Source organism: Pipra filicauda, unplaced genomic scaffold (genome assembly GCF_003945595.2).
Source record: "Pipra filicauda isolate LSUMZ 115617 unplaced genomic scaffold, ASM394559v2 scaffold71_size5581439_pilon, whole genome shotgun sequence".
NCBI classification, from domain to species: Eukaryota; Metazoa; Chordata; class Aves; order Passeriformes; family Pipridae; genus Pipra; species Pipra filicauda.
The window spans coordinates 2,580,457-2,605,746 of NW_024104887.1; the positions used below are offsets into that span (position 1 = coordinate 2,580,457).

At 48.9% G+C, this 25,290-nt stretch overlaps 4 protein-coding genes across 5 annotated transcripts; 3 read left to right on the forward strand and 1 right to left on the reverse strand.

Moving 5' to 3' along the window:
* The first annotated feature begins 98 nt into the window (after window positions 1-98).
* DERL2 (derlin 2) lies at window positions 99-4,366 on the forward strand. The gene is made up of 7 exons (XM_027734458.2): window positions 99-197; window positions 610-675; window positions 944-1,017; window positions 1,449-1,542; window positions 1,983-2,178; window positions 2,722-2,812; window positions 3,505-4,366. The coding sequence occupies exons 1-7, from the start codon at window positions 105-107 to the stop codon at window positions 3,608-3,610; spliced, it is 720 nt and encodes a 239-aa protein (XP_027590259.1). The 5' UTR covers window positions 99-104; the 3' UTR covers window positions 3,611-4,366.
* A 95-nt stretch (window positions 4,367-4,461) lies between these two features.
* DHX33 (DEAH-box helicase 33) lies at window positions 4,462-15,364 on the forward strand. The gene is made up of 12 exons (XM_027734457.2): window positions 4,462-5,719; window positions 6,908-7,068; window positions 8,211-8,438; window positions 9,337-9,507; window positions 10,148-10,333; window positions 11,010-11,121; window positions 11,551-11,710; window positions 12,115-12,203; window positions 12,494-12,621; window positions 13,180-13,383; window positions 14,008-14,094; window positions 14,587-15,364. The coding sequence occupies exons 1-12, from the start codon at window positions 5,554-5,556 to the stop codon at window positions 14,893-14,895; spliced, it is 2,001 nt and encodes a 666-aa protein (XP_027590258.1). The 5' UTR covers window positions 4,462-5,553; the 3' UTR covers window positions 14,896-15,364.
* Window positions 15,365-17,006: 1,642 nt separating this feature from the next.
* Window positions 17,007-21,659, forward strand: LOC113994930 (complement C1q binding protein). Its single transcript, XM_027734473.2, has 6 exons — window positions 17,007-17,277; window positions 17,910-18,060; window positions 18,449-18,536; window positions 19,124-19,219; window positions 20,052-20,174; window positions 21,231-21,659. Exons 1-6 carry the CDS (start codon window positions 17,040-17,042, stop codon window positions 21,378-21,380), a joined length of 846 nt encoding a protein of 281 aa, XP_027590274.1. The 5' UTR covers window positions 17,007-17,039; the 3' UTR covers window positions 21,381-21,659.
* A 172-nt stretch (window positions 21,660-21,831) lies between these two features.
* On the reverse strand, window positions 21,832-25,191 carry RPAIN (RPA interacting protein). Of its 2 annotated transcripts, none has more exons than XM_027734474.2 (7): window positions 25,113-25,191; window positions 24,410-24,592; window positions 23,830-23,893; window positions 23,253-23,367; window positions 23,048-23,111; window positions 22,810-22,944; window positions 21,832-22,050 (listed from the first exon to the last, which is right to left on the reverse strand). In XM_027734474.2, the coding sequence occupies exons 1-7, from the start codon at window positions 25,188-25,190 to the stop codon at window positions 22,021-22,023; spliced, it is 669 nt and encodes a 222-aa protein (XP_027590275.1). In that variant the 5' UTR covers window position 25,191; the 3' UTR covers window positions 21,832-22,020. The 2 variants fall into 2 exon arrangements, with proteins under 2 accessions (XP_027590275.1, XP_039245273.1); XM_039389339.1 differs by having other exon boundaries at window positions 22,810-22,969.
* Window positions 25,192-25,290: the final 99 nt, after the last annotated feature.

Sequence of the window (25,290 nt, forward strand, 5' to 3'; positions counted from 1 at the left end):
AATGGGAGCGCGCAGCGGCAGCGCGGATTCTGGCGGCTCGGCCAATGGGGGCGCGGAGCGTCGTGCGGGCGCTGAGGGCGGTGGGGCGGGGCGGGGGCGCCAAGATGGCGTACCAGACGTTCCGGCAGGAGTACCTGCAGGTGCCGCCCGTGACGCGGGCCTACACCACCGCCTGCGTCCTCACCACCGCCGCCGTGGTCAGTGCGCGGCCACGGGCCCTCCCCGGGGGGCCGCGCCGCCTCACGGGGCCGCCGGGCAGAGGGGCGGGGAGGGGCACAGGGAGTGGGGCGGGAGGATGCCCGAGAGGGAGGTTGTGAGGGGGAGCGGGGTGAGGCTCGCTGGGCGCTCGGAGCCGTGGGAGGGGAGCCAAGTCTGGACCCCTCAGGGCCGCCCGAACGAGGGGATCCCCAAAAACCTGCCCCGGGCAGGTGCAGAGCGCAAATAAACAACAACAACGCGAGGGGGTGAAGGAGCTCTCGCCACAGCTCACTGTGCTGATTAAAGACTTGTTGGGCTCTTCCTGGCACAGAGGAAGGGGTTACTGGGTTTGATTTTTTTAATTTTATTTTTCTTGTATTGATCCCATCAAAATGTTTTCTTCTTTTTCAGCAATTAGAACTTATTACGCCCTTCCAGCTGTATTTCAACCCCGAGTTAATATTTAAGCACTTTCAAGTAAGTGTTTTCTGAAGCGTGGGAGGTTTTAAAGTACACTGTAGAGTTTGGAAGTGCTGATCTTCTCAGAATTGGGTGTTATGGCTTTTCATATCAGAGAAAGACTTTTAAAAAAGCTACTGAAAAGCTGCAAATCACTGTAGCTTGACACAGGTCTTAAATTTGTTGTCTGTAAAGGAGAGTTCAGTTTCGCTGTTACTCGCTTATCTGTTTAGACAATAAACATAAGCTGTCATGTTTAAAGTCCTTGTATTTGTCTTATTTCCAGATATGGAGGTTAATCACAAACTACTTATTCTTTGGACCAGTTGGCTTTAATTTTTTATTTAACATGATCTTTTTGTATCCTTCATCGAGTTGGTTGGGTTCCCTTGGGCGAGCAGAGCTCCCGAGTGGAATGTTGCTGGACATGCACACAGGCAGAGGTTCAGTTCTGCCTCACCATAAAATTCCTGGGAGTGCAGCAATGTCAGTTCACTGGTGCCGTGATTGGGAATCCACGGGATCTCCTTCCTAAGAATTTTTCCAGTTGCTTTTGTGGCGTTAAGACTTGCACAAACCTGAACCTTCAGGTCGGTGCTGTCGTACAGGTGAAAATTGCAGGTAATTTCTTTGTCTCATGGGTCCCCCTCTCTGCTGAAGTGTCCAGAAAGAGCTGATTGATGCAGTAAGTGAATAAAAAAGTTTTAAGGTGATGCATAATTGATTCCTTTTCCTCTTGGATCTGTCTTTAAACTGATTTGCCATGAGATTTTCCTGACCTGTGGCCTCAGATACCGGTACTGCCGCATGCTCGAGGAAGGCTCTTTCCGGGGTCGGACGGCAGATTTTGTATTTATGTTCCTTTTTGGAGGACTTTTAATGACTGTATCCTTTCTGTTTCAATTCCAGACTCCTCTGGTAAAGCGAAAGATATGTGAATGAGAACTGAAACCGTGATTTTTATCTTTTATCTTAATTCTTAGATGAATATATTTTGTTTGAAGTACGAGGAATAACAGCGTTTGTTAAGGTGGTTTTAATGCTTTGTGGTTGTTGCTGGTTTTCGGCCTTTTTACTACTTGATCTTGGAAGTGAGGTTGTCAGGGGACTGCTCAGGTGTGGAATCATGCTCAGGTTGTCTATGAAAAATTAAATTATACTTTAATGAGGTTATTCATGCTGCAGGTACTCCACCTAGCATTTGATTTACATGAACCTGGGAAGGTGAAGTTACCAGTTGTGTGGAAAACATGGGATTACAGGCTAAGATGTGAAGTTCCTCTCGTGCTTGACCTGATAACTGTTTCCTTAATGATCCATCACAGCTTTTTGGGCTGTTTGTGAACCTGGTTTTCCTGGGCCAGGCTTTCACCATCATGCTGGTGTACGTCTGGAGCCGCCGGAATCCCTACGTCCGCATGAACTTCTTTGGTCTCCTCATCTTTCAAGCCCCTTTTCTACCCTGGGTATTGATGGGCTTTTCACTGCTTTTGGGGAACTCTATCATTGTGGATCTCCTGGGTAAGCAATGGCAAGAAACACAAGGATCTGCTCCTCCTGATGTTTTAGATGAAGCACCAAATGTGAAAAAATCCGAGGGCTAAATGCCCTAATACTTGGTGTTAGTTCATCTAGTGTGTTTATACCAGGCTTTTCTGGTTTCTAAACATTGTAACCTGTTCTGTGCTGTCACAAGGATGGAAAGAGCTTCTGATGCTTTGGCTTTTTAATGCTTGGAATCAGCCCTGATGCATCATCTGATTGAAACATCAGTCTACTGAAGCAAAATAGTTTGTACTACTATTCTATCAACTCTAATGAAGCCAAAACAACAGTATGTTTAGTAATGACAAGCAGTTTTCCTTGTATTAACACTTTATAGTGTAAGTTAAGCTTTTCAGCTGATGTTAGGTTGCTTCCTTGGGTTTTGTATTTCCACACCATAATATTTTCTGGGAAAGAACCAACGTGTGTTTTAATTTCCTGAAAACTCCAGTGAAGCAGTTGAAAATTGTAAAGGAGAAATACTGAAAAATCACCATTTGACTTTTGTTTTAACACCAGGCATTGCTGTTGGGCACATTTATTTTTTCTTAGAGGATGTCTTTCCCAATCAGCCTGGTGGTGGGAGGCTCCTGAGAACACCGTCTGTCCTGTGAGTATTGGTGTCTGCTTTGGAACAGACATGGAAAAAGTGCTTGTCTGGAAAACTGTGTGTTATCCAGCCACATCAACTTCTGGTCAGTTGGGCAGAGACAGAATTGGGGCTTGTCTGTAGCTGGTTTTTTTGTTGAACTTGTGTTACTAAACAAGGGAGGAGGATCTGGCGTTTGTGTAAGTCGGAACTAATTTGGGAGAAGGGCTAAAGGGTTTTCCCTTTGGTTTCTTTGGTAACACTTGTTAGGCTTTGCTGGCTGAGCTTTGCCTGTGGTGGCACCAAAGCTGGTGGGTATGAACAGACTGAGGTATTAACCTAATAGTTTGGTTTTTTTCTGTAAGTCACCCTCACTTCAGAATTACGGAAAACAGCTCTTCGGGGTTTATTGTATTGAGTGGTGCTGCTCCTGCTCAGTTCCCTCTTGTGCAGAGGCTGTCCCAGAACAGCTCTGATGATCATTTTATAGAATCCTAGAATATCCTGGGTCAGAAGGTGAACCTCCTCAGCTTTGGACACACAGTCCTAAACCTTCTGCCCAGTGAATTGCAGAGCAAGTGTGACTTGGGTGTAAATCCCAGTGCTGTTCCCGAGGGAGGACACACTTCCACGTGCAGAATTCCAGCAGTTTTGGCCTCATTGTGAAACACTTATTTTAAGGGGGAAGACAAAAAGTCTTTTCTGTTTTCCAGGAAAGCAATATTTGACACACCAGAAGAGGATCCTAATTACAACCCCTTGCCGGAGGAGCGGCCGGGAGGATTTGCGTGGGGAGAAGGTCAACGGCTCGGAGGGTAAATCGGTGCCTGTGCCAAAACCCTGCCACCCCTGGGACAGACTGGCCTGGAGCAGGGCCCACGTGGGGACTCCCCTTCCCCACCACAGAAAGGACACTTTCTGACAGCTTTATGGTTTTGAAGACAAGCACTTTATGAAATGGCTGTCTAATCCAAGACAATTCCGGCGTCCTTCCCAATCAGGGAATTTACTGTGCTGGACATAATCTAATCCAGTGGAGCCAAAAATTTAAAACTGGAAACCGTTTCCTGTCAGCTTCAGTTAATAAGACCACGAGTACTTGTTCCAAGTGATTTCTAAAGCATTTTTTTTCAAGTTATTTGATACGTGAAACTCTCTGGGAAACTTTACAGGGGACAAACCCAACTTTTTGGGTTTTAACTCGCTTTTTTATTCTTGGATAAAACAACTACAAGATGGTTGAAAGCCTAAGTCACTATTTCAATGGCAAAAGGTTTTTTTAATCTGAGGTGCTGCTGTCTCCAGTCGTCTTTGAATCATAAGGAATACAACATGCAGCTTTTCCCCTCTGCCACTTGGGTTTCTGGGATGTTCTGCAGGCCAAGATGGCATTTTGGTGGCTTTTCAGGTGCCCAGGTTTGAGTCTGACTGGTGGGTCTCCAAAATCCACCCCCACTGGTGCCCACTGCTCACAGGTATTAAATGACCTGCAGCACTGGGGAAGCACAACTTGTCTGGAGCCAGAACTGCTCGAATATCTCAGATGATGAGTTGAATAAAATGTCTTGTGGATAATTTTTGGTTAATCCTTTGTATAATCCTGTGGCCTTGAGGCAGCAGGTGAAAAAACAGAGGCTGGGAAAAGCAAGTCTTTGAAGGGGCAGGGTTAGTGGAAGGCTTTTCCAGGAAACAGGATTGTCTGCTCAGGATGTGAAATCCATGGTCTGTATTCAAAGTTTGGTGTGGGACACGTGTCCAGTGCAGGCCAGTGACACTGAGTGGGATTTAGCTTAAAGTTATCTTGATTATAAATATCTCTGAGGAGCCACATAAGGAATTTGGAGTCCAACTGTTCCTAAATTGTGTGCACTGTACTGGGTGGGTTTTTATTGATGATAGCATAATAGATAAAAAAAGAGATTGAAGCTGCATCTTCCTCCTAAATTTTGGAGAATGGGCTCGTCCCTGACACGTGTGATTATCTCATTTATTCTTAGATTTTGTAGTTTTTCAAAACTGGCTACAGGTTTTAACTTGTTCACAGCCCAGGGCATGAACGTGTGGGAACCGCAGGGGAAATGCTTTGTCCACAAGCAGCATGTTAGAGCCTGATAAACAAAATGGGTGAGACCATTTGCATTTTTATCTGTTAAAGTTTATAAGAACCTAAGGGAGTTTTGGGGGGGGTTTCTTATGGATGGGGTTTTTTTGGTCTGTTTTTTTGGAGGAGGGGTTTTGATTGTTTACGGAACTTTTAGTACTTGTAGACAGCAAGAGTTAAAGTGTTTTGGCCAGTGTTGCTTTGGCATAGCTTATGAGATAGGGATTAGATGAAAACCTTATTATTTTTATTTTTTCTTTTAATTCAGTGCTTAGGAAGCCCTTCGCAGGGGTATTACTGGGACAGGTAACTTATTGCTGGGACAAGTCAGGAACTGGTGGATTGTCTCGACCTTGCCTCTGCAAGGCACTGCCTGCAGGCGGCTCTTTGCCCGTTTTGGCTGGATTTGGCAGCCGTTTGGGGTCGGAGGCTTTGCCGAGGTTTTGTTCCTAAGATGTTTTTCCGAGGGTCCCGAGGGTTTTTTTCCGTGGGTCCCGAGGGGCGCCGGGACCCCTGAGCGCTGCAAATGGCGGCGGCACCATGGCTATCGGGACTACAACTCCCGTGATGCCCCGCGGCGGCGCGGTGACGTCACGGAGGCGCCGGGGAGCCCGTAGAGCGTGGCCCCGACGGGAACCCCGGGCCGGGACAGAGCGGGGCGATGGCTCAGGACCGTGAGGGGCCGCCGGCCAAGCGCTTCAAGGCGGCGGCGCAGCCCCAGGGCCACACACCGCCCGCCCACGTGCAGCGCCGCTCGCTGCCCATCGCCGCCGCCCGGGGCCCGCTGCTGGCCCGGCTCCGCCGCCTCGACAGCGCCGTCCTCATCGGTGAGTGCCGGCGGTAATTCCGGGATGGGGTGAACGAGTAATATTGTTATTCTTGAGCCTTGGCTGTTTGAGGTAGCCGGGGACTTCAGATTTACGGAGTTCGGTCAAAGCCTGATGGCAATACTCTCCTCTTCGGAAGTGTCTCCTCAACTGCGTTTTCAGGGTTTTTCACTGATTTTATTATGCTTTCTCTGTGCCCAGAACTAGTAAGCTTCTCGTCAGACTTTCAGGAGCTGACGACATACAGCTTCCCATCTGGAAGTCTAAAGACCCAGCATTTATTGGAATTAAATGAAAAATATTTTGTATTTTAGTTCAGTTAGTGAACCTTTAAAAAATAGCCCATCAGCCATGGTAACTGATAGATGTGACTGTTTATTTCCTTTCCTCCCTCTAATCCTGATATTGCCATTCTTGCTGGCTAAATACACACTATAATACGCCACTTAACGTTTTGCAGCTGTAGAGTGAGATAAAAAGCCCACTTGTGCTTTTCCCAGCCTGCAGCTGCAGTGCCCACAGCTTGGCTGTGGATTTTCCTCTGCTGGTGCCACCCTTCTGAACTTCTCATGCTGGTGTTGGAAGTACCCCTGTGGGGAATGGGGTGGTGTTTGTGTTGTTTACTGGTGCTGTGTGGGTGGAGAAGACATTCCCCTGGGCTTGAGGGACCATCTCTGATTTCAGGGAGGTGCAGGGAAACACTTGGTGGCTTTTGATGCTCTGAGAGCCCCTTTAAGAGCCTCAAACCTGCACTCACTTCTTGCTGTTGTGACCAAAGCTTGGGTTTAATTTGCTTTCAGCTTTACTGAGAAACTTCACAGTGTGTGTAGATTTGTGTATAACCCAAATCAGTGTCTGTCCTTGCTCTGCATGTTTTTCTCTTGTGTTGGCTGTGTCACAGACACTTCATCTCCAGACAGGCTGGAATATGTTTCTAACCCAGAGTGTGGCTGGAGAGCACTGGGGTGGAAGGAGCTTTGCAGGAGCAGCAAGAGGAGGGCGCTGGGTTCTGTCTCTGACCTGCCACTGCTTTGTGGTGTGACTTTCTCTTCCTGCCTTCAGCCTCCTCATCCTGAAATAGAGTTAAAAGTAAACATGGAAACACGAGTCAGGACCTTTCATTTGATGATGCTGTAAAAGGTAAAAGGGGAAAAAAAAAAACCAACATATTCGCTTGTTGTTCCTTAGGAGAAACGGGCTCAGGGAAGACCACTCAGCTCCCTCAGTACCTGTACGAAGTGGGGATTGGCCACCCCGGCCTCATTGCTGTGACCCAGCCCCGCAGAGTGGCAGCTGTCACCCTGGCTGCCAGAGTGGCAGAGGAGAAGAGGACAGAGCTGGGGAAGCTGGTAAGTTGGTTTCCAGATTACCTTCAGAGAGTTGGTTTAGTGCTGCAGCGTTTTGGGTGCCACAATATAAGAAAGATGTAAAGCTGTTGGAGTCTAAAGGAGGGTATGAAGATGGTGAAGGATCAGGAGGGGCTGTACAAGGAGCAGCTGAGGGCACTTGGCTTGTCCAGCTGAAGAAGAGGAGGCTGAGTGGAGACTCATCAGGGTCTGCAGCTCCGATCTCTGCTCTCTGTGACCAGTGACAGGACCTGAGGGAATGGCTGGAGCTGTGTCAGGGGAGGTTCAGGTTGGATCTCAGGAAAAGGTTCTTTCCCCAGAGGGTGGTTGGCACTGACCAGGCTCCCCAGGGCAGTGGGCACGGCCCCAAGGCTGCCAGAGCTCCAGGAGTGTTTGGACAACGCTCTCAGGGACAGGGTGGGATTGTTGGGGTGTCTGTGCAGGGCCAGGAGTTGGACTGGATGATCCTTGTGGGTCCTTTCCAACTCAGGACATTCTGTGATTCTGTAATTAAATTAATGGAGAAAAGTGGCTCTACCTGCTTAAAGGGAAGCACGGTCTGTCTCTGTGGTATTTTATTCTTGATTAGTATCTGTGTTCTTCCAGTTGAAAAAATACTGGTTAATGAATAAAACAAAACCCACTGTGCTCTCTTCCATTGCTCCCTGTATTAAAAGTCACTGTCAAAGAGAGCAGATTGGTGAATCTGTGCAGGTCTGGGAATCTGAGAGAATCTGAGAGAAAAGTGGAGTGGAAAGACTTCCCCTTCATAAAACCTTCAGAGAACACAGAGTCTTTTCTAGCAGAGGGGGAAGGAAAGGAAATAGTTACTTTATCTAGAGATGAATAAATTAATAAAGTGAACATTCAGTAGGTTATTTTAGCATATTCTGTGATTTGCTGAAACTTGGAGCATTTGTGATGAACTTCTAGTTGGGAAGAAGCCAGTTGGGAGCATCCTTTGGGTGGGTTATTGTATTGGCAAGATTAAGTGCTCACAGACAGCAAATACATTGCTCTGCTTCCCAGAGCCCCCAGGCAGTGACCAGAGGGCTTTGCAGTCCTTCCTGGTGGCACAGTGGCAGCGAGAAGGGCAAATCTTTGTGCTGGTGCTCCCTGTAGCCCCTGTGTGATCTCTCCCACAGGTTGGCTACACCGTGCGCTTCGACGACTGCACTTCTGCCGAGACCAGGATCCGGTTCCTGACGGATGGGATGCTGCTCCGGGAGGCCATCGGGGACCCTCTGCTGCAGAAGTACAGCGTGGTCATCCTGGATGAGGCCCATGAAAGGACAATCCACACGGATGTGCTCTTTGGAGTGGTGAAAGCTGCCCAAAGGAAACGGAAGGAACGGGGCCTGAAGCCACTCAAAGTGTGTGCAACTGGGGCGGCAGCGAGGGGCAGGGTGGGGCTTGGGCTCTGAGTGCCATGAGCATCTTCCAGAGCGTTTGAAACTTCAGCCTTGACCATTTCTCTGTTCCTAAAAAGTCGTTTTAAATCTGAATAGTTAAGGATGTCCGACTTACAGTGTGTGGGCCTGATACGGCACCTGAACAAGGTCCCTGGTCACCTCCATGTTGCCTTTTTTTGGTCAAAGCCCCTTGGGTGTGAGCTCTAGACTAGATGTGGTGTTGGAGAGGTTTTGGTGCTGCTGCTGAGAGCGCTCCAGGAGCTCTGGTTGATGGGGCAGCTGTGGGATATGGTCACTCCTGGGAAGGACATTGCACGTTTGTTTGGGCATGCCGTGGATTTGTGTGAAAGTGTGTTGGGTTTGCTGTAGGGCCTGGCAGGGCTCTCACACAGTCTCGTTCCACACACCATTGTACAGCCCAGCTCTGTGGCTCGTGGCAGACCTGTATGGGCCCCTCTCCTGATCCTCTTCATTGATGAGCACAAATGCAGACTGGGGCCCTTGGGTAATGCTGGAGTGTGGGATTTGAGTGGATTTGTCTGCTGGGCTCTTACAACCTTGGAAAACGTTCCTGCTTCCCTCCCCCGTGCACAGGATGGAAGATGTGTTGTGTTTTGGGTGCTCAGCTCTCTTTTAAATGTCAGAAAATAATTTTTACACATCTTCACTCATATCACACCAACATGTTACGCTTGTGTTAAAGAGCTGATGGCTTTAGCAAGGGGAGATCACTCTCTTCTGTCCCAAACTCTGTGAGCTTTTAGCTGTTCTGAGCGTGGCTCTCAGGATCCAGAAGGTGACTTTTGACTAGTCCCAACTTAGCAGTGTCCTGCTAACCCATCCTGTGCTCACATTGCAGGTGATCATCATGTCAGCTACGATGGACGTTGACCTGTTCTCCCAGTACTTCAATGGAGCTCCTGTCATTTATTTGGAAGGCAGACAGCATCCCATTGAGATCTTTTACACCAAGGAGCGTCAGAGTGACTACATCCAGGCAGCACTGGTGTCCATCTTCCAGATCCACCAGGTATGGTGATCTCACCAGGTTTGTGTTTCTCTGGGACCAGGGATTGGCATTTTGTGCCAGGATGTTTGACTGCCAAACTGCCAGATGGTTTGTCATTTAATTAAATTGCATTTAAGGCTTTGAAGATGCTCCTACTGTTGGGATTTTGAGACCTGTACATCAAAGCTGGAGCTGAAAGGAGACTGCTAAGCAAAGCTCTCTGATGTTGTTTCATACCTAATACCTGAACATTGTTCTCACCTGAGTGCTCTGTACCTGGGTGCTTGCTGGCTTTCCCTGCCTGTCCTGGACAGTTATTTAATGACACAGCAGTTCCTCCATACTTTTAAGACTTCACTCCCACAAAATGTGATTTACTCTTCACCTCTGGTGAATCCACTGGGAATTCAGGCTGTTTAGACAAAGCTGTCAGGCACATGGTAGGATTCTTGGGGTGTCCTGCACAGAGCCAGGAGTTGGATTGGATGATCCCGATGTGTCCCTTCCAACTCATGACTATGTTGCATAGCTGGCACCACATGTGTCTTTCCTTTCTTCCTCACCTGCTTTACTGCCTTGCTGCCAGGACCACATCTCATTATCATCTCAGTTCTCCTTCCCTACCCAAACCCTCCTAACTTGCTTTTTCCTCTGGCTCCAGGAAGCACCTGCGTGTCAGGACATCCTGGTTTTCCTGACCGGTCAGGAAGAAATCGAAGCAATGACCAAAACCTGCCGAGACATTTCCAAGCATCTCCCCGAGGGCTGCCCCCGGATGACAGTGTTGCCTCTTTATGCTTCTCTGCCCCACCCTCAACAACTCCGTGCCTTTAAGCCCACCCCTGAGGTGAGGGAATGTGCTGGGTGAACAGAAGTTTGTTTGCTTGCTTGACTGGAAGAAACATGTGGAATTTAAGGGGTTAGAGCAATCTGTACTGACAGTAATAGTCCCAGCTGTCCACTGACTTTAGGCTGAATGGGTCCAGTGTGATGTAAGACAGCACAACTGTGATGGTGTTAACAGATGCATCTGATCATGAAAAGAAGGAAAGATTAGAGGCAGTCAAAAGGGCAGAGGAATTGAAATTTGCCCCATTTCATAGGAATTTTATGTCCATATCACAAAAAGCTACAGCAGTTAATGGGGGAAATACTAAGACAGCTGAAAACCTGGACATGTTTGTCAGGGCTGTAAGAAAAGGAAATTGGGCTGCCTCAAGCTCTTGTGCCTCTTCAGTAGATAAATAAGAATACAGATGTTGTGCCAGAAATGAAACCAAAATCGTTTGATATATTGATAACAGCTGTTCTGGTGGTGGGTTTTGTTGCAAGTGTAAGCACATGTTTTAGAAACCTATTTGAAAATAGAGATTATTTTAATTTATGAGAGCTGGCAGAGCAAGCACAGTGTGTGGTCACAATGTGCTGCAGGGGTAGGTAGGCTTGGCCTACACTGGCCAAAAGCAGCAGCATTTCTTTGTTGCAGCTACTCTGAGGTGGGTTTAACTTGTCCTTCCTTGCAGGGCTGTCGCAAAGTGATCCTCTCCACCAACATTGCAGAAACCTCCATCACCATTTCGGGGATAAAATACGTGGTGGACACAGGAATGGTCAAAGCCAAGAAGTACAGCCCTGGTGAGGAATTCTGAGGAACAGCACAGAGACTGGGTTTGGGTTTGGACAAGTTCCTGGAGGCCATGAGCTCCACTCAGAGTTGATTTCAAACGCTCTCTGCGCTGTCTGAATTAATATTGCCAGTTTTAGGTGTGTGGTTTGATGGTGGGTTTGTGGTATTTTTGTTTGGTTTTGGGTTTTTTGGTTTGTTTTTGGGGTTGGTTGGTTGGTTGGTTGGTTGGGGTTTTTTATTATTATCAGCCATGTGGGGGTAAAAATCTGTCAAATACGAATCTTCTCTTTGCGGCCGCAGCGCGGGATAATCTGCTGTGCTTCAGGAGCTCAACCAAGCGAACTCTGAGCAGTATTTGGATGGCAAAAGTTTTGTTGTTAATCCTCCGTGTTTTTCCAAGCTGTGCATTGACTGAAGTGATGCTTTTCCATGCACAGACACTGGTCTGGAGGTGCTGGCAGTGCAGCAGGTGTCCAAGGCCCAGGCCTGGCAGCGCACGGGCAGAGCAGGGCGGCAGCAAAGCGGGATCTGCTACAGGCTCTACACAGAGGAGGACTTTGAGAAGTTTGATGAAATGACAACACCTGAGATACAGAGGTGAGGACAGAACTTGCCACATCTCTTTGCTGTACTTTCACAGCTGGAGCTGTGTGCAGAACTGAGCAGCAAAACTGGATCTAGGGGCTGTCTGGGTGACTTTTAAGAAAAATGAAGTGTGGAGACTAAACAGAAAATCTAGGAATTGTTTGCTCAGGGTGGACAGATGGGCACTGAGTCTCCAAACACACAGGGCAATAGTTCTCTTGACTGTCCTCCAAATCTGGGACTCACCTCTTCCTGGTTTAGGAAGTAAGGCTCCACCAGCAGCATAAGAGTAGTCTGTTTGTCAAGTTGCAGCACGCACCTGAGGACTCTTCCTCAGCTAATAGGCAAATAAAATTTAAAAAGAATTAAAAAAAAACTGAAGAGAACCATCCCAGTTGTTTTTTCTGCCTCTGCAGGTGTAACTTGGCCAGTGTGGTGCTTCATCTCCTGGCCCTGAAAATTCCCAACGTTCTCACCTTTGATTTCATGTCCAAACCATCCCCTGGTAAGTGGTTACAAAGGCAGCCTTGGGGGTAAAAAGAGCAGGGAGCAGTCTCGAGTCATAAAGAACAAGAAGATGTGTCTTCACTGCCAAGGGAAACCAGGGTATACTGGAAACAGTGATTGTTCTCCTGATAGAGGAGGATAAACCACATTTTTTGACTCTTAATTTTTCTAAATGGAAAGTGCTTATCCCTCTGGCCAGGGGAAGAGGCAGTGGTGGTACCAGGTGATCCCTCCCATCCATCAGTGAGAGGCAGGAGACTCACAGCCCCAGTGTCCTTGTTTTGGCAGATGCCATTCAAGCAGCGATTGATCAGCTGGACCTGCTGGGAGCTGTGACACAAAAGGAAGGGCAGCTTGTCCTGACCCCCCTGGGAAAGAAAATGGCAGCCTTTCCTCTGGATCCAAAGTTCTCCAAGGTAAAAACTGCAGACAGATTAACTGATGTTTGTCTCATGTACTCATCTCGGTACTGTTGGCATTTCTCTTTCAAACTCCTTAAACAAGGTGTGGAATTTGGGGTGTCTGGAGCTGTCCTGGTGTATTTGCTGTACATTAATGCACATTATTTACAGCCCTCGTGTTGGTTTGCTTGTCATTTGTTGTTTAATTCAGGGAGGTTTCTTGAAAGAGAATTGTTTTTCTCTGGCACCTCTGAAGCTGAAAGGAGGCAAATTTCCTTGCAATATCCAGGATTGTTTAGCAGGTCCATGAAGTGTCTGCTGCTGTAGCTGATTTCAGTCACCACATTTGCACTGAATATGCACTGGCCAGTCTCAGGAAGGAGCGTGGCAGTTGCTATTAAAGATTCTTGGTGGGCCTATAGAAGGATTTACAGTTGTCCCTGGGCCCAGATGTTTATGGAATTGTCCTGAGCAATGTTTGGTAAAGTTCCTGGCTTGCCAGGGAGGAGAAAAGTCTGCCCATCTGAAGTGAATTTGGTCGACCCAAAGTGAGTTTTGTGGTGTGATTTGCAGGCCATCCTCCTGTCCCCCAAGTTCCACTGTGCCGAGGAGATCCTGACCATCGTGTCGCTGCTCTCGGTGGACAGTGTCCTCCACAACCCCCCTGCCCAGAGGGATGAAGTGCAAGCTGTCAGGAAGAAATTCATCTCCAGTGAGGGGGATCATCTCACCCTGCTCAACGTGTACAGGGCCTTCAAGAATGTCAATGGACACAAGGTGGGATGTTCTGAGGTTGCCGGTGCTGTCTGGGCTCGTGGGAGTGAGGAGCTTTGGGCACAGAACAGAGGGACACCTGCGTCCTCCCTGGCTGGTGCAACAGGCATCCCCCAAAGCTGTGAGAAAAGAGGACTCATCCTTTACAAGTGGGGAATTGGAGGAAGCTGTTCAAGTGCCAGAGGTTCCTACAGAAAGCTGTAGTTGGTTATCAGAGCTTTTTGAGGCCCGTTCTGTAATCAGAGACAGGTTCCTTCCCTCTTCCTTCCCTGGTTCCAGCTGGAAACAGGAGGAAGAGTGTTGAGACTTGATAAATACCTAGACATGCTCTGTGACAGAATTAACTGCAAAATACTGAGCATATCTACCAGCAGATTGGGATTTATCCTGCCCTATCAACTCCTCAGTTTGATTTGTGGATCTGTGGACTCGTGTACCCCATTCCTTGCAGCATCTGTCACTGTGACCTGATTAGCACTGTGGGAGGGAATCTAAACAGAGGGGAGTAATCAGGGGTAGAAATATGACAAATTGTATGGGGGATCCTGCTTTTGCTGGTATCCAAAGGCTGTCATGCTGCTGGGGTGAAGAAATGTCCCCTTCTAACTCCTGGTGTCTCCACTGCAGGGATGGTGCAAAGAGAACTTCATCAACGGCAGGAACATGAGGCTGATGGCAGAAGTCAGAGCTCAGCTCAGGGACATTTGTGTAAAGGTAACTTGCTGCCATGCTGTGTTTCTGTTTCACCTGTTTGTATTTTCCTGTTTGTCCCCAAAATGATGTCCCTGTGCACCAAGTCCTGGGAGTAAGAAAATGTGGGTTTGTTTTCAGTCTTCCGGGAATAGTCAGGTAAAACTTCTCACTGTGGAGTTGCATCCCAAAATCTGAAAGCTGCAGGGCTTAATGGGTCGAGGAGAGGTGAAGAAAGAGGGGGAGCTCTGGGAAGGCTTTCTTAGGGAAAATGCAGGGTTGATCCTTGTGGGTCCCTTCCAGCTTGGCATATTCTGTAGTTCTGTATATCTTGGACAGACCACAGAGCTGGGATGCATTCAAGGGGAAGAAACTGGATTTTTTTGAGGCCTGTGACCAGAAAAGGATAATTTGAAGAAGGAATGTGCCCCAGAGACCCTCAAGAGACCCTTACTCTTAATGCAAACGAATAAATAAGAACTCATGTTTTTGGTGGCGCTGTGTCTCTCCGAGCAGCTGTCGGTTCCCCTGGAGTCATCCCGCTCGGACACGGGGAACATCCGGCGCTGCCTGGCCCACAGCCTGTTCATGAACGCGGCGGAGCTGCAGCCGGACGGCACCTACAGCACGGTGGACTCGCACCAGGCCGTGGCCATCCACCCCTCCTCGGTGCTGTTCCAGTGCCGGCCCTCCTGCGTGGTGTTCAACGGGCTGCTCCGCACCAACCGCTGCTACATGCGGGACCTGTGCCTGGTGGATGCCGACTGGCTCTACGAGGCTGCTCCCGACTACTTCCGCAGGAAACTCCGGACAGCCAGGGACTGACCCCTGGCTCTGCAACCAGCAGGCTCAGGGCTTTTAGTTTTGCCTTAAAAGACTGATTTTTTAATTTTTTTTTTACTTTTTAACGAATGCGCGCGTTTTATTTAGGCAGGGTAATTTAAGTGTATTTATTTAGGCCGGATTTCTATATTTTTTTCCTGCAGGGTAAAGAAGTTGCTGCAAGAATCCGAATCCTGCGTGTTGTTTTTTTGTGAGATACAAAAGGTGTGTGGATGAACAAACGATGGTGGGGCAGTCAGAGAGACCAGCCCTGGTGGTTTCAGTTCTGAGGGAGCGTGTTCATCGTCAGCAGTGTGGGGTTAAAGAGGTGTGGACGTGGGTCAGTGAATCTGTGCTCTGAGTGCAGGATGGACTCTGCCATTACATGTGCAGTGTTCAAACACCTGGGTGCAGCTGGAAGTTTAACATTCCAAGTCCTTTGCTGTGGCAGGACAATCCTGATGGGGTGTGGTGGGGTCACAATCCTGATGGGGTGTGGTGGGGTCACAGTCCTGATGGGGTGTGGTGGGGTCACAATCCTGATGGGATGTGGTGGGGTCACAATCCTGATGGGATGTGGTGGGGTCACAGTCCTGATGGGATGTGGTGGGGTCACAGTCCTGATGGGATGTGGTGGGGTCACACTCCTGATGGGATGTGGTGGGGTCAGAGTCCTGATGGGATGTGGTGGGGTCACAGTCCTGATGGGATGTGGTGGGGTCACAGTCCTGATGGGATGTGGTGGGGTCACAGTCCTGATGGGATGTGGTGGGGTCACAGTCCTCATGGGATGTGGTGGGGTCAGAATCCTGATGGGATGTGGTGGTGTCACTGCTCTCCTGCTCCAGCCTTGCAGAGAGCAGCAGGAGGGCCTTTTGTGCTTCTCAACAGCCTTTGGACAAAGGGAACGCTTTATGCCAGGAGACATCGCCTTGGTCAACCTTCCCTCTAAAATATTCATTGCTAAAGGAACAAAAAAAACCACCCCCAAACATTTATTTTTCCTTTTTCTGAGGAGGCTGGCATGGTCTGGCCTGAACACTGAGAGTTCATATAAATACATCTCTATATATACATATATATGATTATTCATGTGTGTATGTGTATATATATATATAAGAATATTCGTATATTTCTATAAATATATTCCTAAAAATATGTAAAATATATGTATATATGTATACATATAAAGACATATATGCACATGTACATAAAAATATATACACATAAATATATATAAATTTATAAAATATGTATAAATATATATACAGAAATATATAGAAATATATAAAATATGTATAAATACATGTACATAGAAATATATAAAATATAAATATACATACATATATAGATATATATAAAATATGTATAAATATATGCACATATATAAAAATATACAAAATGTATAGAAATATATAAAATATGTGTAAAAATATGTACATATAAATATATAAAATATAAATATACGTACATATATAGATATATATAAAATATATAAAATACGTATAAATATATGCACATATATAAAAATATACAGAAATATATAGATATATATAAAATATGTGTAAAAATATACACATATATGCACACACATATGTAAATATATTCCTATATATAGGAACATAAAATATGTATAAATATATATAAATGTATACACATATATACACACATATATAGAGATACATATATAAATGTATATATATGTATATATATATTTACATGTATATATATATGTATATATATATTTACATGTATATATATACATGTATATATATAGAGAGAGAGAGATACATATATATATGTGTGTGTATATATATATATATAAAAATATACATACACACATATATATACATAAATATAAAAAATAGAGAGTAGGATCATGTCTAGGATGAAGCCTATGCATGTTTCCTGCATCCCTGAAGCTCCCTCTGCGTTGTCACCGGAGTGACGGCCGCTCGCTCTCTCCGTGCTGTCCCAGCCCCTTCCATTGGAAAGCTCTCCCAGGAACGCCCTGCCCTGGTGACGCGCTCCTTCCTGCCGGGGCCGGGACTCGAACCCGCGGCGCGGGAGCCGCGCGGGGCCCGCCGGGGCCGGAAGGCCGGGGCGGTTCCGGGGCGGGGCGTCCTCTCAGCGCCGAGTCCCGCACGATGCTCCTCGCCCGCTCCCTGCGCGCCGTGTCCGCGCTGCGCCCGCCGCTGCCCGCGCCCCTCCGCCGGCTCTGGGCCGCGCCGCCCCGCGCCCTCCCGCCCGCGCCCTCGGCCGCGCCCGGCCCGGCGCGCTCGCTGTGGCAGCTGGGCGGCGGCGCGGGGCGCACGGCGCTGCTGCGCCCGCGGCGGGGCTCGGCCGGCCGCGTGTCCTGCGGCTGCGGGGGGCTGCACACCGAGGGTGAGCGGGGCGGGCTGGGAGGGAGGGGACGGAGCTGCTGCCCTTGGGAGGGCGCGGGGCGGACACGTGCGCGCCCCCCCCCCCGCAACATCCCGGGCAGCACGTGGGGTCAGGGGGGGCTTTGCCTACCCCTTCCTCTTTCCCTACCGCCCCTTTCCCTAACCCCATTCCTTCTTTCCCTAACTCTCGTTTTCCCTAACCCCCCCCTTTCCCCTGACCCCTCTTTACCGTGACCCCTTCTTTCCTTACTCCCGCCTTTGCCTTCCCCCCATTCTCTACCCTCTCCTTCCCTAGCGTCCCCTTTCTCTAACCACCCTTTTCTACCACCCCTTTTCCCTAACTTTCTTTTTCCCACCCCCCCCTTTCGCTAAGCCCCCCTTTTCCCTAACCTCCCCCTTTCCCTAACTCCCCTCTTTCCTTAACCCACACCTTTTCCTCAACCCCCTTTCCTTAACCCCACCCTTTTATTAACCTCCCCTTTCCCTAGCTCCCCCTTTTTCCTTAACCCCCCTCCCCTTTTTAACCCCCCTTGCCCTAACCCCCCTTACCCTCCCTTCCCCTAACCCTCCTTTCCCAGCTCCTCCTTTCCCAAATCCCCCCTTTTCCCTAACGCCCTTTTCTTTCCCCGCCAGGAGACAAAGCCTTCGCCCAGTTCCTGACGGATGAGATCAAGGAGGAGAAGAAGATCCAGAAGCACAAGTCCCTGCCCAAGGTCTCCGGGGGTTGGGAGCTGGAGGTCCATGGCACGGAGGCCAGGCTGGTGCGGAAGATCGCCGGGGAAAAGTGAGTGGGATTTGGGAATGGCCCATTCCCTGTGCCTGGGGGCAGGTGGATCACAGTGACCAGGGTTCTCCATGTGCTCGTGCCCCGAAGTGGATGGTGCAGAGGCCCTTCATTTTACCGCTTTGGGCCAAAGGCACTTTTTTTCCCCACCAGTTTGTTACTGTATTTTGTGTTACAAAGTTTCACAGGGTCTTCCCACGTTAAAAATAACAGTTCAGTGAAACTTGGAAAGGGTTTGTGAGAGCACTTGGTGGGAGCAGCTTCTCTCCCAGGTGTGTCCTTACCTGCATTTGTTCACACTGTGTGAATTCTGAGCAAAAGCTTCAAGTGCCCACTCTGATGGGCGGGGTTTTTTGTTCAAACGAAGTGTTTCTGTTTCTTTCTGAAGGATAACGGTTACGTTCAACATCAATAACAGCATTCCACCCTCGGCTGAAGACGACACACAAGAAGGGCAGAAACCTGATGAGCAGGAGGTAACTTAACCTTGATGTGTACTTTAGTGAAGGGGACAGAGGAGAGCTGGAACCTTTCCCCCAAGTGTTGAGGCTTTTTGCCCCCCTCACTTGATATTTGGGAGCATTAAGCCACAAAATGCAGGTTTTTCAGGCCCGCCTGTCACTTGGCTGTGACCTTCCTCTCTGCTGCAGAAAGTCAGAGCAGGGTGAGAAGGCTCTATAAGGAGAGATTTAAGATGCTCTGAGACCTTCTAGCACCTTCCAGTGCCTAAAGGGGCTACAGGGGAGCTGGAGGAGGACTTTGGACATGGGCATGGAGCGACAGGATAAAGGCTTTTAACTGACAAAGGGCAGGGTTAGGCGGGATATTGTGAAGAAATTCTTCCCTGGGAGGGTGGTGAGGCCCTGGCACAGGTTGCCCAGAGAAGCTGTGGATGCCCCATCCCTGGAAGTGTTCCAGGCCAGCTTGGATGGTGCTTGGAGCAACCTGGGCTAGTGGAAGGTGTCAGGGAATAATCTCTGCTGGATGGGCTGTGTGGTTGTGCTGTGATTGCATCAGCTCCTCTTCAGATTCCAGTGCTGATGCAACTGTTCTCTTTTTTTAGCCTGAACTTACATCGACTCCAAACTTTGTTGTGGAAGTAATAAAGGATGACACAAAGCAGACCCTTGTTCTGGACTGCCATTACCCTGAGGATGAGGTTGGTATCACTGTGTGTCACCTCTGGGCTGGGACTTGCTCACATTTCCTGCCTGACTGTGGTGTAGCTGTGCCCCTGTTGGGGTCTAACTGGTCTTTGTAGTCTCTTGCTTTTCTGAATCTGCACAATAATGCACTCTCCTCTTATCTCTGTGGTTTTTTTTAATCACAAAAAAAAAAGGCTTTATGTTTGCAAGACCACTGTTTGGAGAGGAGATGTTCCATGGCATTCCTCACATCCTGCCCTGGTGTTTCTGATCAGCTGCTTGTTGGGCTGTTTATTGAACTACATTAGAGTAGGAAGGCAGGGCTGAAATCATGGCAACTTGGGAGGGGTGAGCAGGAATGGCCAAGCCAAGAGATTTAATACACTGTGCCAGTAACTTGCCAATCAGTGTTGTGAGATGTCACAAGGAGAAGAAGGGATTAAAAAGAAAGGTGGGAAGAAAATAAAACGGGAGAGCTTTTGTTCACACTGAACTTTGTGGTTTGCTTTGTAAATGTTAATGGGTATTTCTGCAGCCAGTCCTGGCTGACAAAGGTGAGACAGATGTGGGAAGACAGATTTAGAACCACAGAGGTTTTTATTTGTTTGTAAAATTCAGGCTGTTGATTTACACCAGGTTGCTTCTGGCAGCAGGAGCTCAAGGGATTCCCTGTGTTCTCCTGCATGTCTGTGCTTGTCCTCACAGGCACGTGTGGAGAGGGGAGAGGCACAGCTTGTCTGGCCCTGGGGGTTTTCCTGCGGTATTCCCAGCCTCGGGATGAGGTTGGCTGAGCATGCCCAGTCATTGGAGCTAGTTGTGTGTCTCACATCTGTTTTCCCGTTCCAGATTGGCCATGAAGGAGAGGAGGAAAGCGATATTTTCACCATTCGGGAGGTCAGTTTTCAGCCCACTGGAGAGTCCGACTGGAAGGACACCAACTACACCCTCAACACGGATTCCCTGGACTGGGTAGGTGCTGCTGACAGGCTCCAGAGGGAACTCCGTCCCTTGGCTCCCGAACTGGGAATGAAAGTGGATGTCTGAGAGAAGGATTTCCCTGTTCTGCCCAGCATCCCGTGGGGTGGTGCTGCTGCAGACTGGGGGTTGTTACCTGGTCCCATTTTACCTGGTCCCATTTACCACCCATGCAGTGCTGGTGACATTCCAGACACAGACACTGGATTTCCTTCTGCTCCAGGCTTTCTAGGCTGATTTCACACTGGAGATGCTTCACACTGGCTCAGCATCTTCTGATCCTTGTGTTTAACTTATATTTGTTTAACAATGTAGCTTATCAGATACCATGTGTAGATAAAGGCATCTGTGGTGGGGTATCTGATAAGGTACATTGTGTCCTGGTTTTCCAGGTGTGTTGTTACAGTTGTAACACTAAAAATTAATATCCCCAAGAATCTGGCATCTGCTTATGTTCTCGATGCCAGAAGCTTAAATTGTTAGTTTGTGGCTGTCTGTCATACAGTTAAAACCTTATTCCTGGAGTGTATCCCTCTGGGAAGCGCTCGTGTTAAAACTGGTCAGTGTGCTCTAGAACATCCCACACTGCTTTTTCTTTTCCCCTCTCTGGCAGAAAATGAATCAAAAGCGTGTATGAAACAGAAAGAAACAAAGTTCATGACTGTAAAGGGCTTAGGTATTTCAAACAAACATTTACATGAGATACCACCTTTCCACAGTGTTAAGCAGTTCACCCCCAAGGCCGTGGCTGTGTGTGGAGGGACAGACAGAGCTTGGCCTCTGTAATCCTTGACAGACTCACCTGATGGCTCCCAAAGTCTGTGGATCAGCTTGTTTGTAATGTTGTGTTTGGGTTTATATGACCTGTTCCATGGCACCTTCCCTCCAAATGTTCCACTCAAGGCCAGGCCCGGCAAGAAGGGAATACTCTCCTGTGGGAGCTGCCCCTGATCTTCCTGGGAGGAAGAAGTTCCAGCTGCCAGGGGACATTTTAAAAGCAACCCCTAGCCAGGTCCACTGTTAAGGAAGTTTCCTGTTCCTTGCTTCCAGGCTCTCTATGATCACTTGATGGATTTCCTGGCTGACAGAGGAGTGGACAACACATTTGCTGACGAGTTAATAGAGCTCAGCACTGCACTGGAGCACCAGGAGTACATTAAATTCCTTGAAGACCTCAAAAGCTTTGTCAAATGCCAGTAGGGTAGGCTAGGAAACTTATCTTCAAGTGTGGGTATTCCACAGTGCTGCTTCATCCAGCAATGCCCAAATGTATCTTCACAGTGGATACAGAGAGTAAGTTGGAATTTGGAGAATGGGAGAATGAGGATTCTCACTTGTATTTGGGGATTTGTATTTATGTTGCAGCCCAGATCAAGTTCGCTGACGTCACAGTCTGGAATTGCCTTGCCCTGCGTGGTGGGTTTTGTACAATTAAGAATGAATGTGAAGAATAAAAACTGTTCAACATATCACTGAAAAGGGTGGTTTCTCTTCTTCCTGCCATGAAAGTGATGCCAGTGTTTGTCAGCTGCAAACTTCCACTCTGAACTGGTGCTTTCAGTTGTTGCCTCAAGTTTATTTAAGTTTAAACAGCTGAAGTCCAAGATGAGCTGTGAGATCACTGGTGCAGAGTTAAGGACAACGCAAAGGCCAAAATAAACTAAATATATTTATTTCAAAGTAAATGTGCCATTAAAAGTGCAGGTCAAGGCAATACTACTGCCTTTAAAAGTGTCTCTCTGACACAGCAGGTACGAGTATATACACAACAATCCTTAGCAGCTCTGTGTGGATTTTAGTATTGAAGTCCCTCCAGAAGTAAAGCAGCAGCTGAATCAACTTAGAGGAGAATTGTCCAGGAGTCACAGACCTTTACAAAAGGTAAGTTGAACAGAGAAGTTATGTTAATGTGTAAACTTCAAAAGTATCTGAGCAGGAAAAACTATTCAAAACTATTGATTAGGAAAAAAATTCACAACAGGGCTGTCAAGCACTGGCAGAGGCTGCCCAGGGCTGACCCCTGGAGGGAGTTAACAGACAGGGATGTGGCACCTGGGACATGGGTTAGTGGTGGCCTGGCAGTGCTGGGGGAACGGCTGGACTCGAGCTAAGGGGTCTTTTTCCAACTTAAACAATCCCATGATTCTATTTAAATGCTCTGTTCCTTTCACTGTCCTCACACTGGTTTTCCATACACAGCAAAGCACGTGCCAGCTCTGGCTTGAGCCAGAAGGGCTGGTGTGTGTTCTCTAAAGGCCCTGGATGAACCTTTTGAGGAGGCTTAAACTGCAGTAATTCTTAAAATTTGTTTCTTCATGAACCACTTATCTGAACAGATGCTCCACACAAGACTTGCAGGTTGTTGGCTAAGGTGTGACAAAGGAAAGGCACTAAGTTTGACAGGACCTTGAAAGACTCCCTAATCCAGCAGTTAAGGTGTGTACTTTGGCTCTTCTTTCTCTGCTTTTTTACCATTACTGGGGGTCAAAGGTAAAGCCATTTCTGAGGAATTTTGTGAAAAAACAACCCCATAAACCCCTGGGATCAATGGACTTGTGGTTTCTGCCCCTGTAATTGAGAAGTGGATCCAAGCAGAGATCCTTTCCAGGAACCTGACACTGGGACTCACCGGACAGCTCATGAGAAGACTGGTTTCCTCCTCCATGCCACTGGTCACTGTGAACTCTGGGCTGTGGAAGCACCTCTGACTGTGCTCTGTCACAGTGCTTTCCAGGAGTGACCGAAGCTTCCCTTCTGTCATATCCTGAGAATAATGGGTTAAAAGTCATCTGAAGTTGCTCTGTCACAAACTGCCTCTTAAAGCAGCAGCAGAGGTGTCACATGTAACATGTCACAGCTCAGCCTACCCGTGTGCTGATGTACAATCCACACTGGCAACACACCATGTGAGTCTTCACAGTCAGGTTATTCCTGGAAAGAGCAAAAACCCTGTTAGATTTAGGAGATCATTGCTCTAGTGTTTTTATCTTGTTAAAATGAACAGCAGCCTCTCTTCTCTCCACTCTCTTAGGGGAGTGGAAGATCTCCTTCCAATGCCAAGGGCTTTCTTACTTCCTGCACACGGGGCAGATGATCCTGTCAGTGGCATCCAGGCCCTCCAGCATGGCATTGAGACACTCCTCATCAAACCTCAGGCTCCGCTCGTACTCCTCGATCACCAACTGCTCTGCAACAGCACAGCAAAACACCCTCAGGGACTGTCCTGGCAGCACAGGCAGAGCTGCTGGGCACACAGAGCCTGGGGGAGATAAGAGTTTCTAGGAACTTTTATCCCTTTGGATCAGCTTTCTACACTTGCTGAAATAATTCCTGCTAATCCAGTTTTTCCTATGGCTTGGCTGGTCTCACGTGGGTCTCTCTCTGAATTGATTTATACAGCTCCCAGACACCTCAGTCCTGCTTCTCTGGCCTCTCTCACAGACCCTAAAATGTCATTTAAACCCTTAAAAGGGTCTCAATACCTCAAAGCCTCAACAGAGAAGTTACCAAGAATTTCCAAGGAGACTCTTCCCCTGTGTCACGAGGTCTGCAAGAACCAAGGAGTGCAGCCTCAGCTATTCTGCATTACTAGGAAGTCTCCCGAATATTACACATCAAATAGGAACCAGGAAACTTGTAGAGCCCTTACCTTGCAAGATCAATTCTTGCTGGATCTCCTCCAGCACTGCCAGCTCATCGGGGTCCTCTGGCATCTGAAAGTGAATCAGTCAGTGATTCTCCCATTCCAACCACTCTCACTTAACTTCCAGCACCTGACTGAGCTGTCACTGAAGCATAAATTCAGTCTGTTTGTATCCCTGTCTTGGCAAACCCATGTGCTGTGGAAAGCAATCCATACTTTAATCACCTGTGCAAACCCAGCCAGAACAGATCCGAGCACAGCCTGTCCAAGAACCTGCTTTTTATGTCGCTTAAGTTTCGTTCCCATTCTCAGGAGAGGGAAGTGACACAGCACAGATGAGGAACCCACCCTTTTGCTGTGATTCGAAGGCTGTTTGTGAAGGAAATAAGGAATTCCCCACTTATGGGCCCAGAGGCACTTTCACAACTCAACACTCTGCACTAGTTGTGGAACCAGGAAACCCTGAAGCTCTGAGTTTGTCAACTCCAGCGAGAGACTGAATGCAGAACCGCAGAGTATTTGGTACTCCTGCCTCTCACACAGGCCGTGCGTTGGTGCTGCAGACCCAGCGGGAGCCCTCACTGACCTGCTCCAGCGGCTCCTGTCCCCGCGGGCCGGGCAGGCTGTCCCGCAGCTCCCGCCACTCCTGCTCCATCACCTCCTGCACCAGCAGCGCGCCCGGGGCCGGCCCGGGGCGGGCCCCATCCCCGGCCCGGCGGTACCGCTCCAGCAGCTTGGCCCGGCTGCTCCTCAGCCGCTCCAGGCAGCGCTGGGGGACAGGGGAGAGAGCGGGGGGATCGTCAGAGCGGGGGCGGGACACGGGGGGTCTGTGCGGGTGAGACACGGCGGGGTCCCGGGGGGCTGCACGGGAGAGGGGTGGCAGCTCCCACCAGGGGTGGGCGGCAGAGCTGGGCACTCACAAAGGGAGTTCGGGACAGGGCTGGGATGGGATTTGGGATGGGGTCCGGCTCACCCGGCCCGGCGGGTCCCGGGGGGGGCCGAACCGGGGCCAAAGGAGCGGGCAGACCGTGTACCCCTCAAACCAGCTCCCGTCCCGTCCTACGTCCCCCTCACCCCGCGGTGTGTCGCCCCCCGTCCCCAAACCCTACCCGGCTACAGGTCCCCAAACCCCTCCCCTCACCCGGCGGTAGATCTCCCCCATTCCCTCCCTTCACCCGTCGGTAGGTCCTCAGTCCCATTCCCCTCACCCAGCGGTAGGTCCCGCTCCCCTCACTGTGCGGTAGCTCCCTCCGATCCTCTCACCCCGCGGTAGTTCCCGCTCCCCTCACCGTGCGGTAGGTCTCCCTCCAGGGCGGCCCGCCGGGGCTCTTGTACCGCGCTCGGTGCCGCTGCAGCGGCGCCTCCATCGCGGCGAGCCCTCCGCGCGCGGGGCACGCCGGGAAACGTAGTCCGCGAGGGGCGAGGCGGCCGCCGCGCCGATTGGCCGCGCAGGGATGTGACGTCACG